This window comes from Vulpes lagopus, chromosome 10 (genome assembly GCF_018345385.1).
Source record: "Vulpes lagopus strain Blue_001 chromosome 10, ASM1834538v1, whole genome shotgun sequence".
Taxonomy (NCBI): domain Eukaryota; kingdom Metazoa; phylum Chordata; class Mammalia; order Carnivora; family Canidae; genus Vulpes; species Vulpes lagopus.
Window position 1 is genome coordinate 104,482,071 of NC_054833.1, and position 21,195 is coordinate 104,503,265.

At 44.0% G+C, this 21,195-nt stretch overlaps 1 protein-coding gene across 8 annotated transcripts; it reads right to left on the reverse strand.

The window, feature by feature from the left end:
• Window positions 1-1,420: 1,420 nt before the first annotated feature.
• Window positions 1,421-19,877, reverse strand: ZNF821 (zinc finger protein 821). 8 transcript variants are annotated; one of them, XM_041770655.1, is made up of 9 exons: window positions 19,573-19,877; window positions 18,700-18,846; window positions 17,605-17,692; window positions 16,200-16,316; window positions 8,196-8,321; window positions 5,392-5,537; window positions 4,677-4,781; window positions 3,153-3,319; window positions 1,421-2,380 (listed from the first exon to the last, which is right to left on the reverse strand). In XM_041770655.1, the coding sequence occupies exons 4-9, from the start codon at window positions 16,237-16,239 to the stop codon at window positions 1,726-1,728; spliced, it is 1,239 nt and encodes a 412-aa protein (XP_041626589.1). In that variant the 5' UTR covers window positions 16,240-16,316; window positions 17,605-17,692; window positions 18,700-18,846; window positions 19,573-19,877; the 3' UTR covers window positions 1,421-1,725. The 8 variants fall into 8 exon arrangements, with proteins under 8 accessions (XP_041626589.1, XP_041626587.1, XP_041626590.1 ...); XM_041770653.1 differs by lacking the exon at window positions 18,700-18,846 and adding an exon at window positions 18,913-18,974; XM_041770656.1 differs by lacking the exon at window positions 18,700-18,846.
• Between the last annotated feature and the right edge of the window lie 1,318 nt (window positions 19,878-21,195).

Below are 21,195 nucleotides of genomic sequence, written 5' to 3' on the forward strand. Positions count from 1 at the left end.
CACTCAGATACAGGACTGTGACTCAGATACATTTATTGAGCACTTACCAGGTGCCACAAACTATCCTAAGTTACATATATTAATTATCAATATGTTAATTATATACTTTGTATATTAATAGTCATTTGTTGCTGATACTATTAGATCCATTTTGTGTTTGTTTGGGGAAACCAAGACAGGTTAAGTAACTTGCCCAAAGTTAGTTTTCCAATGGCAGTACAGCATTTTAAATCCAGGCATTGGGGTTCTGAGTGTATTAACTCCTAGTTTGTTGTGAAAATTAAATGGAGATAATCTATGTAACATGCCCAGAAAAATCTTTGACACATAGGGAGTGCTCAACCATTTTGAAACATCCCAAGTAGGACTTCAGTATGGAGCTCTGTGAGACAGGCATTTGACTTAATTTTAAGTACTCTCTTTCAAATGTCCAGTACTTTGGAATAAGCTTATTAAAATTTTTGTGTTCCCATAAGAGAAATATTTCAGCCTGCCTGGTAGGAATTAACTCTAGCTTGGTGGTGGGAAGGGGGTCAGTTAACACTACCAAATAGCCTTAAACCGATGGAGGTCAGAGAGGAGTCCAAGTTTCCTTGTTATGATATTGGAAGAGGTCTACATTCCTGGCATAGTTATTTTTCTGGCTACAACTTAACTAGGGCACTTCCTTCTGGACCTCAAGATCTATAATTATCTAAACTGTACACAACCTTTGGTGCAGGCTAAGGAAAGTTCTGTACTTGTTCTGTACCATCACAGACACTTTTTAGAAATGACCTCAGCTCTTGTCTCCTCCTTGGTTTGGCAGACATACAAACTGGTCATTTTGCTCTGGCTTTGACCACTGTCAACTTGGGCTCTCATCTCACTTTAATTCTGGATTTTTCTCAATGGGTTTTATCCTACTTTGGCTCTGGGGAAAAAAAATTAAAAAATGGATCATCTCTTCTCTCAAACAAGAGTTCCTTGGTGCTATAGACCTTAATATTAGAGCTATTTCTATGAACATATTCCTGAATGAACGTGACTTCTGTCTAGGATAGAATTTTTAAAGTTTGACAAACTGAAATCTGCTGGGAAAAGTAGCCAGGAACTAGCTTAAATACCACATCTCTTTAGAAAATGCCAGTTAGGAGGGAAGGCTAGATGTCTACTTCTGCGTTTGGAAAAAGCTAGGTTTAAATGGCCTTTGGGATCAGAGATGATCTTCGTTAGGGTTGTGGGAATGGACCCTCACAAAGTTAGCGTTGGTTCCTTAATGTCATACTTATGCCTCATCAACTTGTAAAGGCCCAAACATGTAAGGAGCACCTTCTCTTCAGAAAACAATCCACTAGAAGGCCCTGCCTAAAATTTCTACCCAGGTCTCTCCTAGATCACTTCATTTGCTAGAATGAAATGGAGAGGAAAGCAGAAAAAGGCCAGTAAAGATAAAATTAATTTATTTGCCCTCACAACTCCATGGGCCGCACTGGGCCCCACAGTCCTATAAGCATGCCCTGCAGCAGTGGGCTGGGAGTCCAGGTCTCTGGAGTGCCTACTCCCTTGTCCAGAGCTGCCTTAAGCTGGCTTGCTGCTGACCCCATCATCCTGCTCCCACATGCAAGAAGTGTTTAGGTCCACCTGCAACACACCCAGGCCTGCCTCTGGCAGTAAGGACAGGGCCCTGTGGGTGGCTGCAGCACTGATCCCTGTGGCCCTGGGTGAGTGGGAGGGCAGGTGGGTTCAGTGCAGAGAGCTGCTGTTCTGCTCTTCAAAGGCCATCTTGCCCAGGAGCTGGCTGTCCAACTCCACCCCACTCACAGGTAGCTGGAAGAAGTTCATTTCGGCTGCTAAGGCCGCCATGGCAGAAGGGTCCTGGCCAAACTGGGCTCGTAACATCATGTCCATTTTCTCCAGCCTCCTCTTGAGCCGCTTGGCTTCCCGCTCCCGGATGAGCCGGGCCTGCCTCTTTTCTGGGGTTTCATTGGCCCGCTTCAGCCTCATAGCCTCTCGATCCCGCTGCAGCCGGCGTGCTCGCTGCTCATCTGTCTCCTGCATGCGCTGCAGGCGCTTGGCTTCACGGTCCCTCATTCGCCTTACTTCCCGCTCCTCTGGGGTCTCATTGTCCCGCCGACTTTTCTTGGCTGTGCGCTCTCGTTCCAGCCGCTGCAGCCGAACCTCCAAAGGTTCATTCTGTCGGCGTAGGGCCCACTTGCGAACACTGGGGGTCTGTGCTTCCAGTAGCTTGCGGTAGGCAGCACAATTGTTGCACACAAGCAGAATTCCAGCAGGGTACACTGGAGGACTAAAGGCAATGTCCTTCCCCTCAGCACTGGAGGGGCCCTCACTATGGGCTGGGGGTAGGGATTCCATGTTAAGTACTTCAGGGAGTTTCTCACTGGAATACAAAAATTTTGGATGGTTAGTGTCTCCTAGCAAGGCTCAGGTATCCAGCTCAGACTCATGCTGGTCCCATCAGGCCAGTTGCTCCAAGTTCACCACTAGGGGTCAGATTTGAGTACTTGAGAGACCTCTCCTATCTCTCCTACCCAGCACCTTCTCTGAGCTAGGGGGTCTACCAAGTTTTAAAGCCCTCCTTGAGGTAGAGACTGAGCGAAATGCCAGATATCCCCCACAAATGTGCAGTTTTCATTCCAGCTGGCTGATGGTGTTTGTAAGAGCTGTGTAGGGCAGTCCTTCTTGAGATGGAAGCTTGCCTGTAAGGGAGTCCACTGGCTCAACCCCTCCTGCCCTGGCCAACTCTGTAGAGTACCCCAGGCAAATGGAACTAGGACACAATTCACATACTTCCAGTCTTCTGGGACACAGTACAGACTATGTCCTCACATCAGGGGACTCTCAGCACCCTGTAACTTCTTTCCCCAAGCTTTATCATGAATGTTATTGGACTCCCCCTGCCGCCCAATCATCTCTTTCTAGATGAAAATAAGAATATTTTCAGGGGAAAGAAATGGATAGGATTCAAAGAGAATTCATTTCTCTTTGGGGATAACTAATAAAATGGACATATTTACTAGCTTTATCACTTGTATTTCCAAAGAGTCAGTTGCCTTTGCATTACCTATTTATAGCTTTTCTCTTGATTTGGGAAAGCAGAACCATACCCGATAATTTGCTCCCAGAGCAAGAGGGTTAGGTGACCAGCTAACCTGTTAAATGTGGCATGGCTGGTAAAACGGGCTCCACACACAGCACAGTTAGACCTCTGGTCTTCCGAGTGGATTAGGAGGTGACGACCCAATGACCCTGGGGAGCTTAGGGCCCGGCCACAGACAGGACACATGTAGCTCTTGGCGCTCACCACTGCTGCAGTGTGCTGTAAAACAGAGCCTTAATCTGTAAACTCATGCTACTTTTAATAAAATCTATGCCCACTCAGAAACTGCTTTCTGGGAAAATCCCCTTTCCTTAGTCTCAGACAAGGGATTTGCAAGTATGCTCCCTGCTTAGCACCTGGAAGTCTCTTGTGTTAACAGGCCTTCAGAAGGGCCAGACCATTCAGATTATGGTTTCAGATTTCATTAGTTTGAGTTTTGACTATATTCTGGAACATGTGGCTGGCTTGGTGAACAATAAGGCGCCAGAGCCAGAGCCCTCTTCAAAACCTGTGAAGAATTCATGCCTGGGATAATTTCTATCTGCTTACCTCACAGGTGTCTGTCAAGGGAGCAGTGAAGGCCAACTGCAGAAGCTGGCTGGGAAGACTGGTATCCAAAAGCATTTTGTCCTGTCTTTTCATAAATCTTTTAAAAACAATCTTCTAAAGAAAAGCCTCTTTTCATGAATCAACTATCATTATGGTAAAACCCAGGCTGCATGTGTGCTAATGCCTTTCTAATATAGATCACAAGACACAGGTGCTCTGCAATTGGATCAGGGGCAAAAAGAGCACAAAAATTTGTGTTTTTCTGATCCCCTCATTTATACTTTTTCTAGTATCATAAAAACTTTTATGTTAACTCATTATTTCCTCTTTAAAACAAAGCCCTCAGGGAACCCTGGCGCAGTGGTTTGGCGCCTGCCTTTGGCCCAGGGCGCGATCCTGGAGACCCGGGATCGAATCCCACATCGGGCTCCCGGTGCATGGAGCCTGCTTCTCCCTCCGCCTGTGTCTCTGCCTCTCTCTCTGTGACTATCATAAATAAATAAAAAAATTAAAAAAAAAAAACAAAAAAACAAAAAAACAAAGCCCTCATTTTTAACAGATGTTAGTTTCTATTTCACTATTTAAAATATGCATTAGGGCACCTAGGTGGCTCAATTGGTTAAGGGCTTGACTCTTGATCTTAGCTCAGGTCATGATCTCAGGGTTGTGAGACTGAATCCAACCCTCCTGGAGTTGGGCTCCATTGCTAGGAGTGGAGCCTTGCTTAGGATTCTCTCTTGTCCTCTGCTCCTCCCCCACCCCCTCTCGTAAAAAGAAAGAAAAAAAGAAAAAAAAGAAAAAACATTAAGTAACTTTGAAAAAAAAATACTTAATTTTCATAGTGCATCTGCTTGGGAACCCAGAACAGCTTTACCCAACATATCCCACTTATTCTCTAAAACATTCTGGGGACTAGAGTGGAGTCTTACTGGAAGCCACAACCTAAGGTTCCCCTGGGAGCTGGAAGCAAAAGCTAAACAAGCTGCTGGCATTCATGTTCTGGAGTGTGTGGCTCCCCAGCCCATACCTGGTACACATGAGCAATCAGCTGCTCCCGACTCCCACAGTCTAGCTGGCAGAGGGGACACTGGCAGATTCCAAGTAAGGGGTCAGAATTCAAGTTCCCCGTGACCTGCAATTCAACAAGCAGGCAATTCATTAAGACTGTTTACCACTCTTTGCCCTGCCCCTACTTCTTTTAACAGGGTATCCTGTTAAAAGGAACACAACCTGATATCACATGTTATCCTTAGGTTCCTATTATGGACCAAAGGGAAAAGTAATAGGGGAAGGGAATCACATTTGCTCCTATCTTCATTTTCTTCAAGGCTTCCTGCCCTGAGGACATAGGGGCTGCCCCAGGGAGAACTGATCTATTTTACCCCCTCTCAGGATTAGCTTCCCTCCTGCTGTGCTTCTTGCAGGAATCCTCAGGAAACAATTTAAAGAGAAGAGAGCACCTCAGGTAACACTCTGACTTATATTTGCAAGAGGAGACTTCAGGAAGTTGGCTGATAGTCTTGCAAAAGTGATGTTCTGTCTGGAAAGAAGTAGGGAGGCCGTGCTAGGGTTAGTGATATATGGGTAAATAGGAAAGCTGGTGTGTTGGGAGTTGTGTGTGAGGTTTGGATAAATGGAGCTGTGAAGGAAGACAGGCTTCACATGAAGGCCCAGGAGGCCACCAGAGGCAAGACCATTACTGTGGCTCAAACCTCCTGGGCTTGGGAGCCGTTGTCACTTGCCTCATGCTCTGGCACTTCATTCCCACCAACAGGCTGCTCCGTATTTTCTAACTCTTTCTCCACTTTGACCACCCCTCCATCTTCCTCTGATGTGTGGGAAGAGACTTCATCTTGTGTGGTCTCCTCTTCATCACCCTCACTGTCACCTGGAACATACAAATTGGTCACTTGTTCTGATTTTGCATGAATACATCTTGAGTTGCTTTCCACCTTAGGGTTTGTAGCTATAATGGAAAACATTTTCAGATCTTCCATAATAGAGTAGGTATCAATGTAAAGCTTATATAGTTGGGTACAAATCATGTTAAGTGGAAGAGCTATAGCTATTGTTTATAATGTCATTTATACTACAGAGAAAATCTGAGGCAAAACTGCATTAAAAGATAGTTATTGGACCCTTATATTATCATAAAAGTAATTCTTCTTACACACGATTTCCAAATATCTCATACTTGAAATCACACCTCCAAGCATCTCACACCATGCTCATTCCCACAACACACCACCTCTGACTTACCCACATTTCTCAATGATTTTATTACTTATTTTTCTCCATAACCCCCTGCACAATTTTTCCATGGTATCACATATACTAGTATATTCTGAGTCCCACTAATCTTTTCTCTCCCAACAAACCCTAAGGCACACTTAGAGAAAAACCAGCAAGTTTTTCCTTCCTCTTATTTATAAAGGAGGCAGTAGTTAATTAGTTAAAAATGATGTCACCCTCTAGGGAAAAGCTTGTTCAGTCCGATGGTAAAAAGAGCACAGTAAACCACCTTAGGCCATTTGTTGTGCCACCTGACTCTGTGCTCTTACTCCACTAGTAACTCGGAATTCTAGGCTAAATAAATCCATTGTTTCTGTTGGTTCTCTGGATTATCTGACAGATAACTGACTGCATTAAGTGGAGGGGAACAAGCCATTCTATAGGATGAAATCTAATTTCTTGTGACTAAAAATTTGAGTTTGCTTTCATTTAGGGGCTAGGATGTGGCTATGGGGAGGTCTGCCTGTGGCTGGGGGATCTGCAAGGATTTTGTGGGCTGATGTTTTCCCCTATTACTTATAAAATGGGGGGGGGGAGATTTTTTAAACGCCACAATAAAAAAAAGGAGTTTTTTCTGAAAAGGAAAACAAGAAGTGCTAGTATCTTGAAGATCACAAGAGGACGCAAAGCCTAGGAAAGCTGTGAGACCCCAGTCCCATCCCAACCACACTTAGATCCTGGATTCCTGGGCCGGACTGTGAGCAAGAGAAATACAAGGTAGACTTGCACCTGTGAGACTCAGCTTCCCTAGCTAACAGTGCTTGTCTTCTCTCTGCTATCCCTATGTAATGTTTAAATCCACCATTATCTGGGCAAAACTGACTACATTCCTTCTCTTCAAAGAAAAATCTAACCAGATCATCTGCTAGTAGTTACGTGTGTTCCTATTAAATATTCCACCAGCCTGGTGGACTGGATTTGGGCCCTGGAACATCTATGGTATGTATGCCTTATTCCCTAGCCCAAAGCTTTCATCTGAATTCATCTCAATAATGAAAGATTGGAACAGATTAAATCATACCATATTTTCTCACCAGTTTATCTGGAATATTTGTAAACTTAATCTTTTTTTTTTTTTGTAAACTTAATCTAAGACAACATTGTATCAAACACATTACATGACTGATCAAAAATCCAAACATAGCTCTCTACTAAAAATATTTTTAAAAAGTAAGTATGCCTTCTAGAAGGATGATGCAGCTTTTCCAGAATGGAAACCTATTAGACTTTATAGATGTTGCTGTTCCTATCCTGTTACTCAAGCTGGTGGTTCCCAGAGGTTTTCTAGAAATCTTTGGTTTCATTTTTCTGTACCTAAGCAATTAGATGCTAAATTATTATTGGTTTTTTGTTGCTAAATTATTAGTTTGAGTGGAAACTATGGTTCCTAGAAGGCTGCTGAACTCTTTCCTTCTGTTACTCTTCAACCCCAAATGTGGAGAAAAATAAAAAATGTCACTCTGAATTGACAGTAATACCAACCAATATCAGATGGATATGATTAGTAAAGTATGGAAATCATCCTAGGAAATAATACATCTCAAATATATTTGTTCAGGCAGGTCATGGGGCAGATGATCCATGAAGTTCAGCTAGTTACCAGCCACTGTCTTTTCCATCTCTTTCCAGAATTTTCTTAGGACTTGGTGTGGGAAGACCTTGGCTTTAGCATTTTATTTCCTTTTTTAAAAAATTTATTTTTTTAATATCTACACCCACTGTGGGGCTCAAACTCTTGACTCCAAGATTAAGAGTCACCTGTTCTACCGAGTGAGCCAGTCAGGTGCTCTGACTTTAGCATTTTATATGATGCATAATCTCATCAGTAAGCAAATCTTCTTGTGTAACATTAAACTGGGTACTCAAGCAAAAGTTTCATTAATGCCACTCTTTACATTTTGTTGTGAGTATACAGACTCTAGGAGACAGAGATTCTCTTCTTTTCATTTGGCCTAACCCAGGGACAGGTTGAGTACTAATTATCCCTATGCACCTATCACAGTCATCACAAACCTGTCTGTGTATGGTACTGCACCAACTACTGCAGTCCATGGGTTAAAAAAAAATAATGCCAAACCTGTCCTCTCTCTGGATAAGCATATGCTCATATAACTTAGAGCACCTTTGGAAACACTGAGGATCCACAAATCTTCATATCTTCCTCCCAACCCCCATGCACAATCCCCAGAGCACACACACTCTGATAATTCTTCTCCCATTGCCCTGAGTCATTACCAGAAGGTGCAGAACTCACTGCTACTGGAGTCCTGATCTCTTAGTTGTTGGATAGCTTGTCGCTGACTGCCAAGGTCTCCAGGAAAATCAGTTTTCATCATCGCCTGGCGGGCTTGCTCTTCTAGCCCAGCAAATACTTGATCCCCTGGTGGTCACAAGGAAAAATAGTCAGGCCACCAGCTGGGCAGCATAAATCCCCAGGCAAGCTGGTTGAAAAGTCAGACCATTCAAAGGTAGGAGACAGGCAGGTACCCTATGGTGGGGTCATTCATCTCTAAGTCAGCTTGCTGCTTCCTAGAATTTCTGGGCATGGCTACTCTTCCTGGGTAGTAAGCCAGATGCTCTAGAAAGTGTAACTTGCTTAAATCCTCCTAATCTTGAGTCCTTTCAAAAGGTTATCAATTGCTACTTTACAAATTTAGATTCAGAATCTCAATTCCATTTATAACCTTCCATCAGGATTGGTGAGAGAGGCAGAAGAGGCAAAGTGATAGGATGATAAAAAGGGCAACATATCTGGGCACAATTTCTGAATCTTAGTGTACTAACATTATGGCCCTGACTCAGTGTCTATCTCTGACTATAAACAACTGCTTCGAATAATCCTTCCAAACAACAATCTCTCTAATCTCATCTTTCAGCCACCCTCCTTTCAAGACATGGTTTGGAAGTTCTTCCTTGCTTCTCCTATGTCTATCAGAATTAACCACAAGCAAATCAACAACTGGTTGAATAATAAATTAAAAGAACAGATAATATACGAACTCATTTTTGCTGAGGAATGAACTTCCTGAACCACACCAACTAATTAACAAAAAATAATATTTTATCTAGTCTCCTTGGTCAATGTGGTCTTTTTTCTTTCTTCTTTTCTTGTATGAAATATCCAAAAGCCCCGGACCTGTCCTTGAGTATGCATTTACTTTTTTTTTTCTTAATTTATTTGTTTATTCATGAGAGACACAGAGAGAGGGGGCAGAGACATAGGCAGAGGGAGAAGCAGGCTCTTCACAGGGAGCCTGATGTGGGACTCAGTCCCGGATTCCAGGATCCCGCCCTGAGCCGAAGGCAGCTGCTCAACAGCTGAGCCACCAGGTGTCCCTGCATTTACTTTCGATGAACTCTGCCTACAATCTGTGTGGTTACTGAAGTGTTAACATTTAAGTACTCTTTTATTTCCAAAAGGCCGGCATAAGGAGAAAAAAGAATTGAGTTTCTAGAGGTTTCCATTATCTCAGTCAGAGTGGAAACTACAGTCCCCATTCTCCAGCCACCAAGAGAGAATAATAAACAGCCCTAGTGAAATGTCTGACAATAGGCCAGGCACTTTCTTACTGGAGAGAAAGGAAAGTAAACAGGCTCAGGTTCCAAGACAGGATACAATGAGGTAGGAGAAATGGTCAGTTGACCTGTGCTATCGTTGTCAGGCAATGAAAGAACTGATGTGAAGCAAGCTTCATGTGATTCACTTAGGCATTTATTCGGCAAAAATTCAGTGAGTGTCCATATCCTAAGTGCTAAACACTAATAATAACTACTGTTTGGTATGTCCTAGTTCCAGGCTCTATGTTAAGTGCTTTATAGTTTTTATCTTTTTTTTTTTTTTTTTTTTTTTTTATTTATGATAGTCACAGAGAGAGAGAAGCAGAGACACAGGCAGAGGGAGAAGCAGGCTCCATGCACCGGGAGCCTGATGTGGGATTCGATCCCGGGTCTCCAGGATCGCGCCCTGGGCCAAAGGCAGGCGCCGAACCGCTGCGCCACCCAGGGATCCCTATAGTTTTTATCTTAATTCTCTGCCAATCTCTATGTGGTAGGTATTCCTACCCATATTTTACTTAAGAGAAAACTAAAGTTTATAGTAGAGCAAAGTATTCGAACCAGGTCTGTACAGCTCTAATATCCATATTTTTAAACTGCTAAGAGAGATGTAAGCAGGTTAGATGGTTCATCAAAGTAGTTTTGCTGAAAACAAATGCTTGTCTCTGTGTGAGAAGAATGGCTCTGGTCCTAGCGATAATATTACCATCATACCATAAGTAACTCATGCTACACTTCAAATACCAAAATAATATTCTCAGGGCCAGTAAATGACAAAGGAGCCCATCATTTTGATGGTTCTGATACCCTGTGATGAGTTACCATGCTGAGGTGAGACTAACCCCAGGGCTACTCTGATTGATAATGTGAGTAGGAGGAGAGGTGGTGAGGGTTCAAGTGAACTTCTAGCCACACAACCCTCAAGTAAAAGAAAAATAAGCTACTTTAAATTCATTTTCAAAATATCACAATCACAAGCTGGATATAAATTACTGCTAAGGAAAGCAAAACATGAATGCTGTTATAAGCACCTCCTTATCCTTTCTGCAGAAGGAAAATATTTTTCTTCATGGTGGTTGCACTGTAACCACAAGACCATGGCCAACTGGACTAGTTATTGAATTCTTCTGGGTAGATGCATGCTTTCAGACCTAGAAACCATGGGCAGAAATGGCACTAAGGAACATGTTATATACCAGCAGATAATTATCAAGGGGCAGACCATTCTCATCAATGACACTTCTCATCTCTAAAGAAACAACCTAGGTTTATAATGCGTGAAGAATACTTTTTTCCCCTTAATAGGTAATTACCATTAGATTAGTAGAAGGGCCTCTAAAAGAATAAGTGCTTTTCAAGATCAACTAGTAATTCAGTTTAGATGTACCAACTTGAGCTCAAATTTTTTGTCTATTGATATTGTCTAGATATTTAGGCCTTCACAGAACAGAGGAGAGTCTATTCCATATGATGGCCCTATCTACGACTTTTGCTGGCAATCCCACTTAGTATAGTTGGAATAAATTAATTCTGTTATTCCTTTTTGTCAGTTTGGAAAGAAAAGCTGTGCTCTTATATTTGCTTCTATTCCTCACTTGGGAAAAAGGGTAAAGTAAAATTCATTCCTCAGGGCTATTCCTATCTTAAACATCAGTATAAAGCAAAATATATAAAAATCTTTCAAAAAGTGATTTTGGCATATCTCAGGAGAAGATATGTGAATGATCTTCCAGTAATCACTATTTACCTAAGTTCTAAATCCCACTGTCCAGAACTATCCTCTCATAAAAGGACAGTGATATTTTGCGCTATGATACTGAAAGTGGTGATACCTTTTACATACCTAAAAGTATGTCATAGTAACTCAAGTCAAATGTGATCCATAGAGATACTGGTGCTTAAGAAGTGTTATATAATTGCCTGCTTTTATAATGCAGAATTATTATTTTCCTTCTATCTTGAGACTATTGTAGTAGGTTAAAAAAAAACCCTCAGGTCTCTAGATATTAATGTAGGGCAACCATCTTATTTAACATGGGTATTTATTTATCTATTAATAGCTAAGAACAAGTCATCTAAGCTCTACAGTAAAAAGGAAGGTGCCACCGCTTTTTTTTCTTTTTGGTATAAAATCAAGATACTATTTGTCTGATTTGACTGTTTCTCAGACAAGAACAAGGCCATCCAACCAAGTCTGTAGAACAGATGAAAAGCCCAGGATGAAAGTTACTAGAAAGGCAAAGATCTTACAATTCTCTGCTTTAAGTCCTTGGTGCAATTAAATAAATGCAATTTCTGGCTGACTGAAGTTAAGTAAAGCAAAGCATCTGAAAAAAAATTCTAAAAGACCAGATGTCGAATTCAGAAAAAAAGTGAGCTAGTCTTGGGAATGAGAACCTTAGGATTCCATTCCAGCTGACAGTATCTGTAACCCAAGGTGCTAGCACATGCTGGGAACACAGCCATTTACCTCACAAGGATGCTGACAGAACGAACAAGGACAAAACAAGTTGTGCTTTTTGAAGAGAAGGAACTTTAAAGGCTTTTTTTCCTATTCCTCTGTAAAAGCCAAGAAGCTTGTATTGGAGTTCAAAGTTTTTAGTCTTGTTTGTACTTTGCAATCTGAAAACAAAAGTGCCTTAAGGTTTTTAGTGGTTTGCTTAGCATAAACACACCAAACGAGAGTATACAAGGGACTCTATTTTCAACCTCTCTAGAAACAGTTGACAGAAACTTTTACTCAGGAGGAGGTGAGATGAGGAAGATCTAAAAGCCCATCAGCAGTTTCTCCGAGACTAACAATTCTGGGCTTTTTATTCAGAAAGCTCTGTGTCAAATCTGTTAATGAACTAAGGAAACTACGAAATATTTCTGGATGTTTCTGAGGAAAGGAGAGATCATTATGGTAATTTAGATACAGAGGCAGTCCTGAGGAAAGCTGAGTAACTGCCAGTGCAGCCTGCCTGTCGGCTTTTAAAGTGGATGTGACACATGCTGCCAGGCTACAGCAGTGGGATTCTTAATATATTCTTTTAGGCCCGCTTTGAGCTTCACGCCACAATCTTCTTCCCAGAAGGCAGATGTAATGGAGCTCAGCCATTACTCTACTGGAGTGCTGATTGGCTTTAACATTTCAACAAAACTTGTGCAGACATTCTTGCCTCCCAGACCTTCAGTCCATTCCATTTACTTTAAATAGATGAGCAGCATTAAATTCAATACATTTGATTGGTTCCATTTCACTGCAAGGGAAGAGGAGACCCAAGTGGCCAGCAGACTGAAATTACCTATTCCTACTTGCCATTATTGTCATGGGCAATGAGAAGATGCCTTTTTGAAAAAGGAGGATCAGCTTCAGTCCCCAAATAGTTAATAAGTAGAAAGTCCTGAGAAACCAGGGAATCTTAGTGTCTTTTCTTTGGTAGTCAGACTTAGTCTATTACCTGAGAAGCCTCCATAGTTCCCTTCCCAAATGCATCACTGAAAACAGCACCTCCCGGTGGGTCTGCTTTTTAGTTACAGCTAAACATTTCTGTTCACAGCCCTCCTAATGGTCCCTACCACAAAGTCCTCATAGTCCCACCCACTCCACCACAGTATGATGTTCACTTGCTCTGGAAACTATTTCTGCCACTGTGGATACGTGATAGTCTCTTCTCCATGGCCTATTTGTCCTTCTGTTTTGTTTTTATTTTTTTTAAGATTTTATTTATTTATTCATGAGAGACACAGAGAGAGAGAAAGGCAGAGACACAGGCAGAAGGAGAAGCAGGCTCCATGTAGGGAGCCCAACCAGACACAAGACTCGATCCTGGGTCTCCAGGATCAGGCCCTGGACTGAAAGTGGCACTAAACTGCTGAGCCACCCAGGCTGCCCTGTCCATCTGTTTTCTGAACCAATACCAGTTCATCCTTGGTTCGGCTATGGTGGGAGGAGATTCAGGGGATGCTCCATGGATGCAGGCAAAGGCCATACAGGCCTCTACTAGCTTCCTCTGGCCTTATCATGATCATGCCCTCATCTCCGCCACTCTCTTAAGGCCTACTCTCCTTAAATCTAACCAAGTCTCTTTGGACAGGTGGCTTTTATAGGTAAATGTCCAACTCCTCTGATTGCCTTATCTGTGACCCCCTTATCTCTTACTGAGAGTACCTTTCCTGCCCTGCCTTCTTAGGGTCACATCCATGTCTTTAATTAATACTCATTTTCTTTTTTTTTCTTAAGATTTTATTTATTTATTCATGAGAGACACAGGGAGAGACAGAGGCAGAGACACAGGCAGAGGGAGAAGCAGGCTCCATGCAGGGAGCCTGATATGGGACTTAATCCCGGGTCTCCAGCATCAGGCCCTGGGCTGAAGGCGGCGCTAAACCACTGAGCCACCCAGGCTGCCCTAATACTCATTTTCAACCAGAGAGGAGAAGACAATCCTCCTAAACCTCTATACTGGATTACGTAGGCCAGAGATATTCCTCTTGACAATCCTCACATTCAGGCCAACTACATTTCACTGTTATAGCAGCAATTTCTAAACTCTTCCTAAACCACTCACTCACCTTTATATTTAGACTTCCACATCCACCTATTCCATAATATTCTCCTAGGAGCATCAAACTTGCTCTATTATAAAACTTTTATAGGACTTAAGTTGAAAAATTGTGTATTAATCTAAACTCATTAACCTATACAATGCTGAAGCTCTCCTGATTCTTCTGTTCCTACTGTTATCTTTCTCACTCTTAAAATTACCCAGTAAGTTAAGGTACATAGTACCTGGCATACAGTACGTTTTTAATAAATTTTAATCCTTTTATCTAACTCCTTGACCAATCTATCCTCTCATATGTAGAGTTCTTTCCTCAAGAAAAAACCTGTCATATGTTATGCCACTGAATTCTTGCAGATGTTGCTGTACCTTATTTAGTTAGTTCATAATAATAGGGTGCTATTGGTCTCTTTTTTAAATATTTGGGTAAAGATGCTTATCTGCCCAGATCATAGGAAACTGGTTAACTATATCAAATCTGCACTGATATATTAATGTTAATTTAGGGCAGCCCCGGTGGCTCAGCGGTTTAGCGCCACCTTCAGCCCAGGGCGTGATCCTGGAGACCTAGGATTGAGACCCACGTCGGGCTCCCTGCATGGAGCCTGCTTCTCCCTCTGCCTGTGTCTCTGCCTCTCTCTCTCTCTCTCGTTCTTTCTCTCTCTCTGTCATGAATAAATAAATAAAATCTTAAAAAAATATATTAGTGTTAATTTAAAGAGGCACTTTTGGGCAGCCCGGGTGGCTCAGCAGTTTAGTGTCACCTTCAGTCCAGGGCGTGATCCCAGAGACCCGGGATCAAGTCCCACATCAGGCTCCCTGCATGGAGCCTGCTTCTCCCTCTGCCTGTGTCTCTGCCTCTTTCTGTGTGTCTCTATGAATGAATAAATAAAATCTTTAAAAAAAAATTTTTTTAAAGGCACTTTTGAACATCCCCTATAAGCAGTGCTAGAAGTAGAGAGGAATAGCAGGAAGTATGAGTGGGACATAGTCTCTGCCCTCTAGAATTACCCAGTCTTATGGATGAAATAAAACAAATATAGAAAACTTCTGAGAAACAATGCAAGGCAATAGTGCATACCTGGTTTTCCTGTTACCAGTCTTTATCTTGTGTGATCTATCCCACACACTGCTTTGTCGTCCTAAAACACTGCATTCTAAATGTCACTCCAGTTGCTCTGCTTGAAAACTGTCAGTACTTCCTTATAGCCCACAGTATGAACTATGAACTTGGACTGGCCTTCAGGCCTCTACAATGTAGAGTTAAACATCTCCAACCTCATCTCATGTCCTATGACATCTGGACAAATAAAGCTTCTACTTCATACAAAGTTTCCTTATCCCCTAAATATGTGCATTCCTTTTTTTTTTTTAAGATTTTATTTATTTATTTTAGAGGAAGACAGAGAGAGATAGAGAACGCATGTAAAGCAGAGTAAGGGGCAGAGGGGGAGAGAGAGAATCCCAAGCCAACTCCCTGAGCTGAGCACGGAGCGCAATGTGGGGCTCAATACCATGGCCCTGAGATCATGACCTGAGCCAAAATCAAGAGTCAGAAGCTCAACTGACTCAGCCACCCAAGCACCCCTGTGCATTCCTTCTTGTATCTTTGCTCACATCATTTCCCCTACCTAATTTTACCTCTTCCTTCTTCCTTTTTTAAAAATTCACTTCCTACCTTCTAAGGCCCAGTTCAAGTTCACAGTCTAGAGCCTCTTCCATGATGCATTCCCTGCTACCTCAGTCCATGGAACTCTCTTCTTCACCTTCTGTAGTATACACAGTCTGCAGCACCCTTATATGATACTCAGCATATACTACTTGTGTTTTTAGATATTATTTTATGTATGTGGCTACATTATCGGTTTATATATCCTTACATTGGTTTACAGCCCTGGCATCTAGCACAAGACATTGTACAGATATCTTATAAATGTTTGTAAATGTGAATACTAAGGATGAAACAAGTGCACATACTAAAGCAGATTTCTAAAACCTCCTCCAGCAACTAGACACACTTTAAACCTATCATGTTCAACCTCTTTAGCCCTTTTTTCCTTCACAAATTAGTGTGAGCCTTTCACCTAAATTCAGATTACTCTTTCATTTCAACCCTCAATGTTCCCAGGTTCCAGAAGACAAAACCCAGTACTCACAGTGAACTTTATTCGGATTTGTCTGTTTCCGACGGGACATGTTTCCCCAATCCAAGAGCTCTGGCCTTTCCCAGTTTCACAACTGGATATGTTACTACCTCCTTGCAGGATGCTGACCTATAATAAAAAAGATATTGTTAGCACATGTCTTTTTTCCCAGAAAATAAACAAAATTAGACAAAATTAAAAAGACTTAAAAATAATCATTGAGCATACAAAACTCACCAGTTATAAATAATTGATTCAAAAAAAGAAAAGAATAGATTTCTAGCATAACATCAAGGTCCCAAGAAGTTTAAGAGGGAACTCCTTCAAAGGATTTAGAGAATTCCACTCTAAATCTATCTGTGGAATCCAGAATACTGTTAAGTGATCATGATCAAGATCATAGGATAGAAAATGAAGCAAAAAACTCAGGCAAACAGCTTTAGAAGCACTGCAGGTTCAAAGGGGGTAACCCCCATAAATGCAAAAGGAAGCAAAAGGAAGGCAAGGAGGGTGGCAGCTCACATGTTCCACGCCCACTGCAAGTCAAACCCTGCAATCTGAACAACCGGGAGCCTCCAGAGGTTTTTTTCAAAAAGTTACCTTGTCTGGAGGTGACAAAGCATCACACCTCTGTGAGGCACGAAACGTCGCAAAACTTTTAGGCATCTATCAATGCAATCAACAGGGGAAACAGAGCCCCTATCTAGTGAAGTCGGCACAGTGCTGCGCACTGTGGATGACAGGGCACTAAATCAAATCAGGCTTCCAATGTTGAAGATGAGCTCTCACCAGAAGAGTCAGATGCACTCCATACTGTTGAGTAGTAATTCAACCTCCAGTGTGGAACATCAGTCTGGCCCGGCTAACAGAGTGGCAGTCAAAGTTAATAACTTTAGTGCTTCCTTTCAATGCAGCCTCTATGTAGCAAAGAGATTAGTGGGAAGAGCAAAGAGAAAAGCTCCCCAAAAACAGAAGTGCTGCAGAGACCTGCATCTGCTCCCCTGAAATTGGAGAGAACAGATACTTAAGCATGGAGGTTCCCAGTTAGTTTATAAGAAAGACTTTCCCAGCAGTAAGTGTTGTTAGAGAGTCTGAAATGGATTAGTAGTTAAAACTGTGAAATTTTCTATGAAAGGCACAGTGAATAAACAGACAAATTAAAAAAGAGAGATTCCCTTTTCTACCAAAAATAAGAATATGGATCTGGTCACCCTCTAAATTTTCTTCCAGTTCCCTGCCTTTTCAAATTGTACTTACACTGAATAAGCAAGTAGTTTAATACCTTAGGAGGCACTAAGAGAGGCAATTGCTAACTATACTTTGCTCTCCAGTTAGTGAAGACTCTTCTCCTGTTATGCCAACTAACTCCTAGCTAGAAAGGACCTCAGACCTGTAATCAGATCCTGCCTCCCCTTACCAAAAGAAGAAAGAAACCGCAAATGGCAAAGACAGGCCTCCACAGGAAGTGGCAAAGGAAGCAGCTTTCAGGCAGTCTTCTATCATATCTGCATATTAAACACAGTTCTTTTTCAGACCTTTAATTAAACAACAACAACAACAAAAAACAAAAACCCAACAAAAAACCCAACTCCAAATGTATACAGTAAAAGTCAATTTTAACTAGTTAGAGGGCAGTATGCTGAGTGCTAATGGTATGTATTCTCCGTCCTAAGTTTTGTTTGGATAAATCATTTCTTTCTAACCGAGCAGTTACTTTATTCATGGAAGCAGTAAAGGAATATTCACTTTGAGTCTTTTCCTATAACTCTGGAGAATCACAAAGTAGAGAGTTGAATAAAACGCAGTTTGTCTATCATTTTTTTCTAAAACTTGCAGAGCTGCACCTCTCTATTATATAGGGAAAAATATTAACTAATCTTTAAATTTTCTCTTCATTGAGATCAGAAATTGAAACTGTGAGATACTGAAAGAAGGCCAAATAACTTGAGACAGGCTCAATTCAGATCATCCTGGTGAGGCAACAGTTCAATACTAAAGCTCCAAGTCAGAAACAGAGATAAACAGAGATGATCATCTGCATATTTAAATAGGCAGCGTCCACGGCATCTCACTATCCTCCTAGTGGCCAAATGGGGAACTGACCAGATGGTACCCAAAGGGACTTCACACCTGAGGGATTAAGGAGGGGGGGGGAAGCACCCTTTCCTCCCTCAAAAAAAGAAAGCCCGTGGAGTCGTGGGCTCTTGAAAATAAAAAAAGAAAATACATACATACAGAAATGGCAATGTAAGTGCATTCCTGACTACACAGCAAGATCTCAAGAGGTCAGACAATAGTCTTACAGGCAATAAAAGCTAGTAAAATTCATAGCCACACTGCCCTAAAGATCACTCATCCGGTTTTACTTTTAACACTGCCTCAGTTCCCAAGCCCGAATCTGAAACCAACACAAAAAATGTAAATGAAGAGCCGCCTGAACATCACCATCTGGAAGAAAAAGAAAAAAACGGGACGGGAGGGAAGAAAGGTAAACGGTGAGATTCAGGCTTACAAGGGATGCTATGTAAAAAGCAAGGGAGCTTTGTCTTCAGGACGAGGTTAAGAGTCCTCGGGGGTGGGGGGGGGGCAACATCTCCCCTTAACATGGTCCCTGCTCTCCCACAGGTGTTAGGTTGCAGCTTCCAGAACACACCACAGACTTGAGCATGAAAAAAAAAAAAAACAGGTGAAATCCAAGCTTTAAGAAAAGAGGGTGCACTCCCACCTCCAGCTCTGGTGCAGTTCCCACGGCGCAAAGTAAACTCGCCTGAACCCCAGGATCTGTATCTGCCAAAGGGAGAGGACAAGGCAGCGGGTCACGCGGCGGCCTCGCTGTGCACCCCGTGCCCGCTCGCCCGGGGCTGGAGCATGTGCACCGTCGGCCAAGAAGGTCCCTTGGCTTCTCCGGGCACGGACACAGGTAGATTCCCAGGAATTCCCGACAAAAGCCAGAGGTGTTCCGAGGCGGCCCGGACGAACCCGCGGACCGCACAGTCTCCGCTGAAATCTATATTTAGAAGGCGCTCGGCGGCCCGCGACCGGGGCTGCCGCCGGGTCGGCGCTCGCACGCCCTCCGCCCCTCGCGCGGCCCCACCCCCGCCTGTCAGACGCCGGGCCGCCGCGCCGAGCCCCGCCCTGCCCGACCCGGCCGCCCCTCCCGCGCCCGAGGCCGCCGGGGGGCTGCGGGGCGGCCCGCGGGGAGCCGGCGGCTCCGGCCTCTCCTCTGGACGCGGGCGCCGGGGCAGCGTCGGCGCCTGGCCGAGCCCGGGCCCCCTCCCGGACGCAGACAGACAAAAGGACCGACAGCCGGCGAGCCGGGGGAGGGCGAGGCGGCCCTGCATCCTCAGCCCAGCCCCGCAGGGAAGGAGACGGGGGTCTTTTTTACCCGGCGCCTCGGCGCTCCGCGGCGCTCCGCGTCCCTGGGCCCCGCCTCCGGACAGACGGACCGCCGGACAATGGGCCACGGGCCGCAGCTCGGGCCGGCCGCGCCGGGGCTCTCGGGACTGGGCCCCGGCAGGCGGAGGGCGGCTTCGAGCCGAGCCGGTGGCGGGGAGCCGAGGGGCGGCGCTGCAGACGGACAAAGCCAAGGCAGACAGACAGACGGAGGGGGAAAAGATGGCGACGCGGGCGGCGGGAGCGCGCTGCTCGCGCACCCGCAGCGAGCGGGGCGCGTGCACGAGCCTCTCCTCTCCTCTCCCCCTCCCCCTCCCCCAGCCCGGTCCCCCTCCCCGCTCCCCAGGCGCGCGCCCGGCGGCGTGGGCGGGGCTTGGGGAGAGGGGTCTGGGGGCGGGGCCTAGGGAGCATCCAATCACAGACGTCCTCGCGCCGCGGAGACCACCCAGCCGCGGCCCTCGGTGGGTCTGTCTGCGGCGCCGGCGGCCTCCCCGCTGCCCTAACCTTTCCTGGACCTGTGAACTCCGCCCTGACAGTCAGCTCCGATCCTGGTTTCTTACCCCACCTTTGAATTCAGCCACAAAACCCACATCCCCCAACCACAGCTCCACCGCAGGTTCCCCCTCTCCGTAGCCCAACCTTAGTCTCTCCCCCAACCCAAGCCTGTTCCCCTTGGCTGCCCGCACGCTTCGTGGGTTTTTTTTTTTCCGACCCCCCAAGGCATTTAACGTGACCGACACTCAGGGGCCACAGGCCTTGGTGGGAGGGGCCAAGTTCCGCTGTCAGAATCTCCGAGGAGAAAAATCTTTAGATTTCTTTTAAGGCGTTTCAGTTTCCGACATGATTCTTAACTAATAACAGTAGCTGTAGACCTGGGGGCAGAAGATACAGAGCAGAGTAACCTTGGTACTGTTAACCACTTAAGGGGCGCTTGGGGCAATTGAAAGTGGTTAGACTTAATTTCCTAATAAGACACCTCCTTCCCTTATCATCATCCCTATTTCCCCACTACTTTCCTTTCCTTCCTCTTACTCTGTCTTCTTGTAGATGCCTAAGACTGCCTCTGACATAGCTTACTTGAAGTAGGGAATGGAGTGAAAACAAGATGAGATCTGGTAATAGGATATCTAGCCTTGGGTCCCAGCCCCGCCACTGACCAGCCTGGTGACTTGGAGCAAGCCTCGATTCCTGAACCTCTGCTTCCTAAAACGTAAAATGGGTAACAATGTAATCATCCCTAACCCCTACTCTCTTGGGTTGCTGCAATCATAGGATTAAGTAAGATGAAGATATGATAGCATCACACACTTAGTCCTTGCGACTCCTGGGCCCAGGAAGGCAGAAGAGCTTATGAAGATGCTGACCCTTGTTTTAAGCAACCGAGTCCTGGTATTTGCTTAAAGTGCTTTTGCAAAATGTTCTTCCCATAAATCTCCAGTGAGGTGTCTTGTGTTTAATGTGAGAGGATGGCTGTATTGAAGGAACTTAGTCCTTCACAATTGTGTGGTAAACAGCTTCATTCATTCATTCACTTATCGTGGCTGGGATAATTAGGTAGAAGTTATTATTTAATTTTAGTTAACGAAACATTTTAATTTCATTTTAAATTTTAATT

Bases quoted from the DNA above. Each gene is read 5' to 3' on its own strand.
- ZNF821 (XM_041770658.1), bottom strand. From the start codon at position 16,239: ATGTCCCGTCGGAAACAGACAAATCCGAATAAAGTTCACT. The intron at 3,320-4,676 runs GTATGGGCTGGG...TCTGTTTTACAG, and splicing joins TGATTGCTCATGTGTACCAG to CACACTGCAGCAGTGGTGAG. The intron at 2,381-3,152 runs GTTAGCTGGTCA...TTTGTATTCCAG, and splicing joins AGCCATGCCACATTTAACAG to TGAGAAACTCCCTGAAGTAC.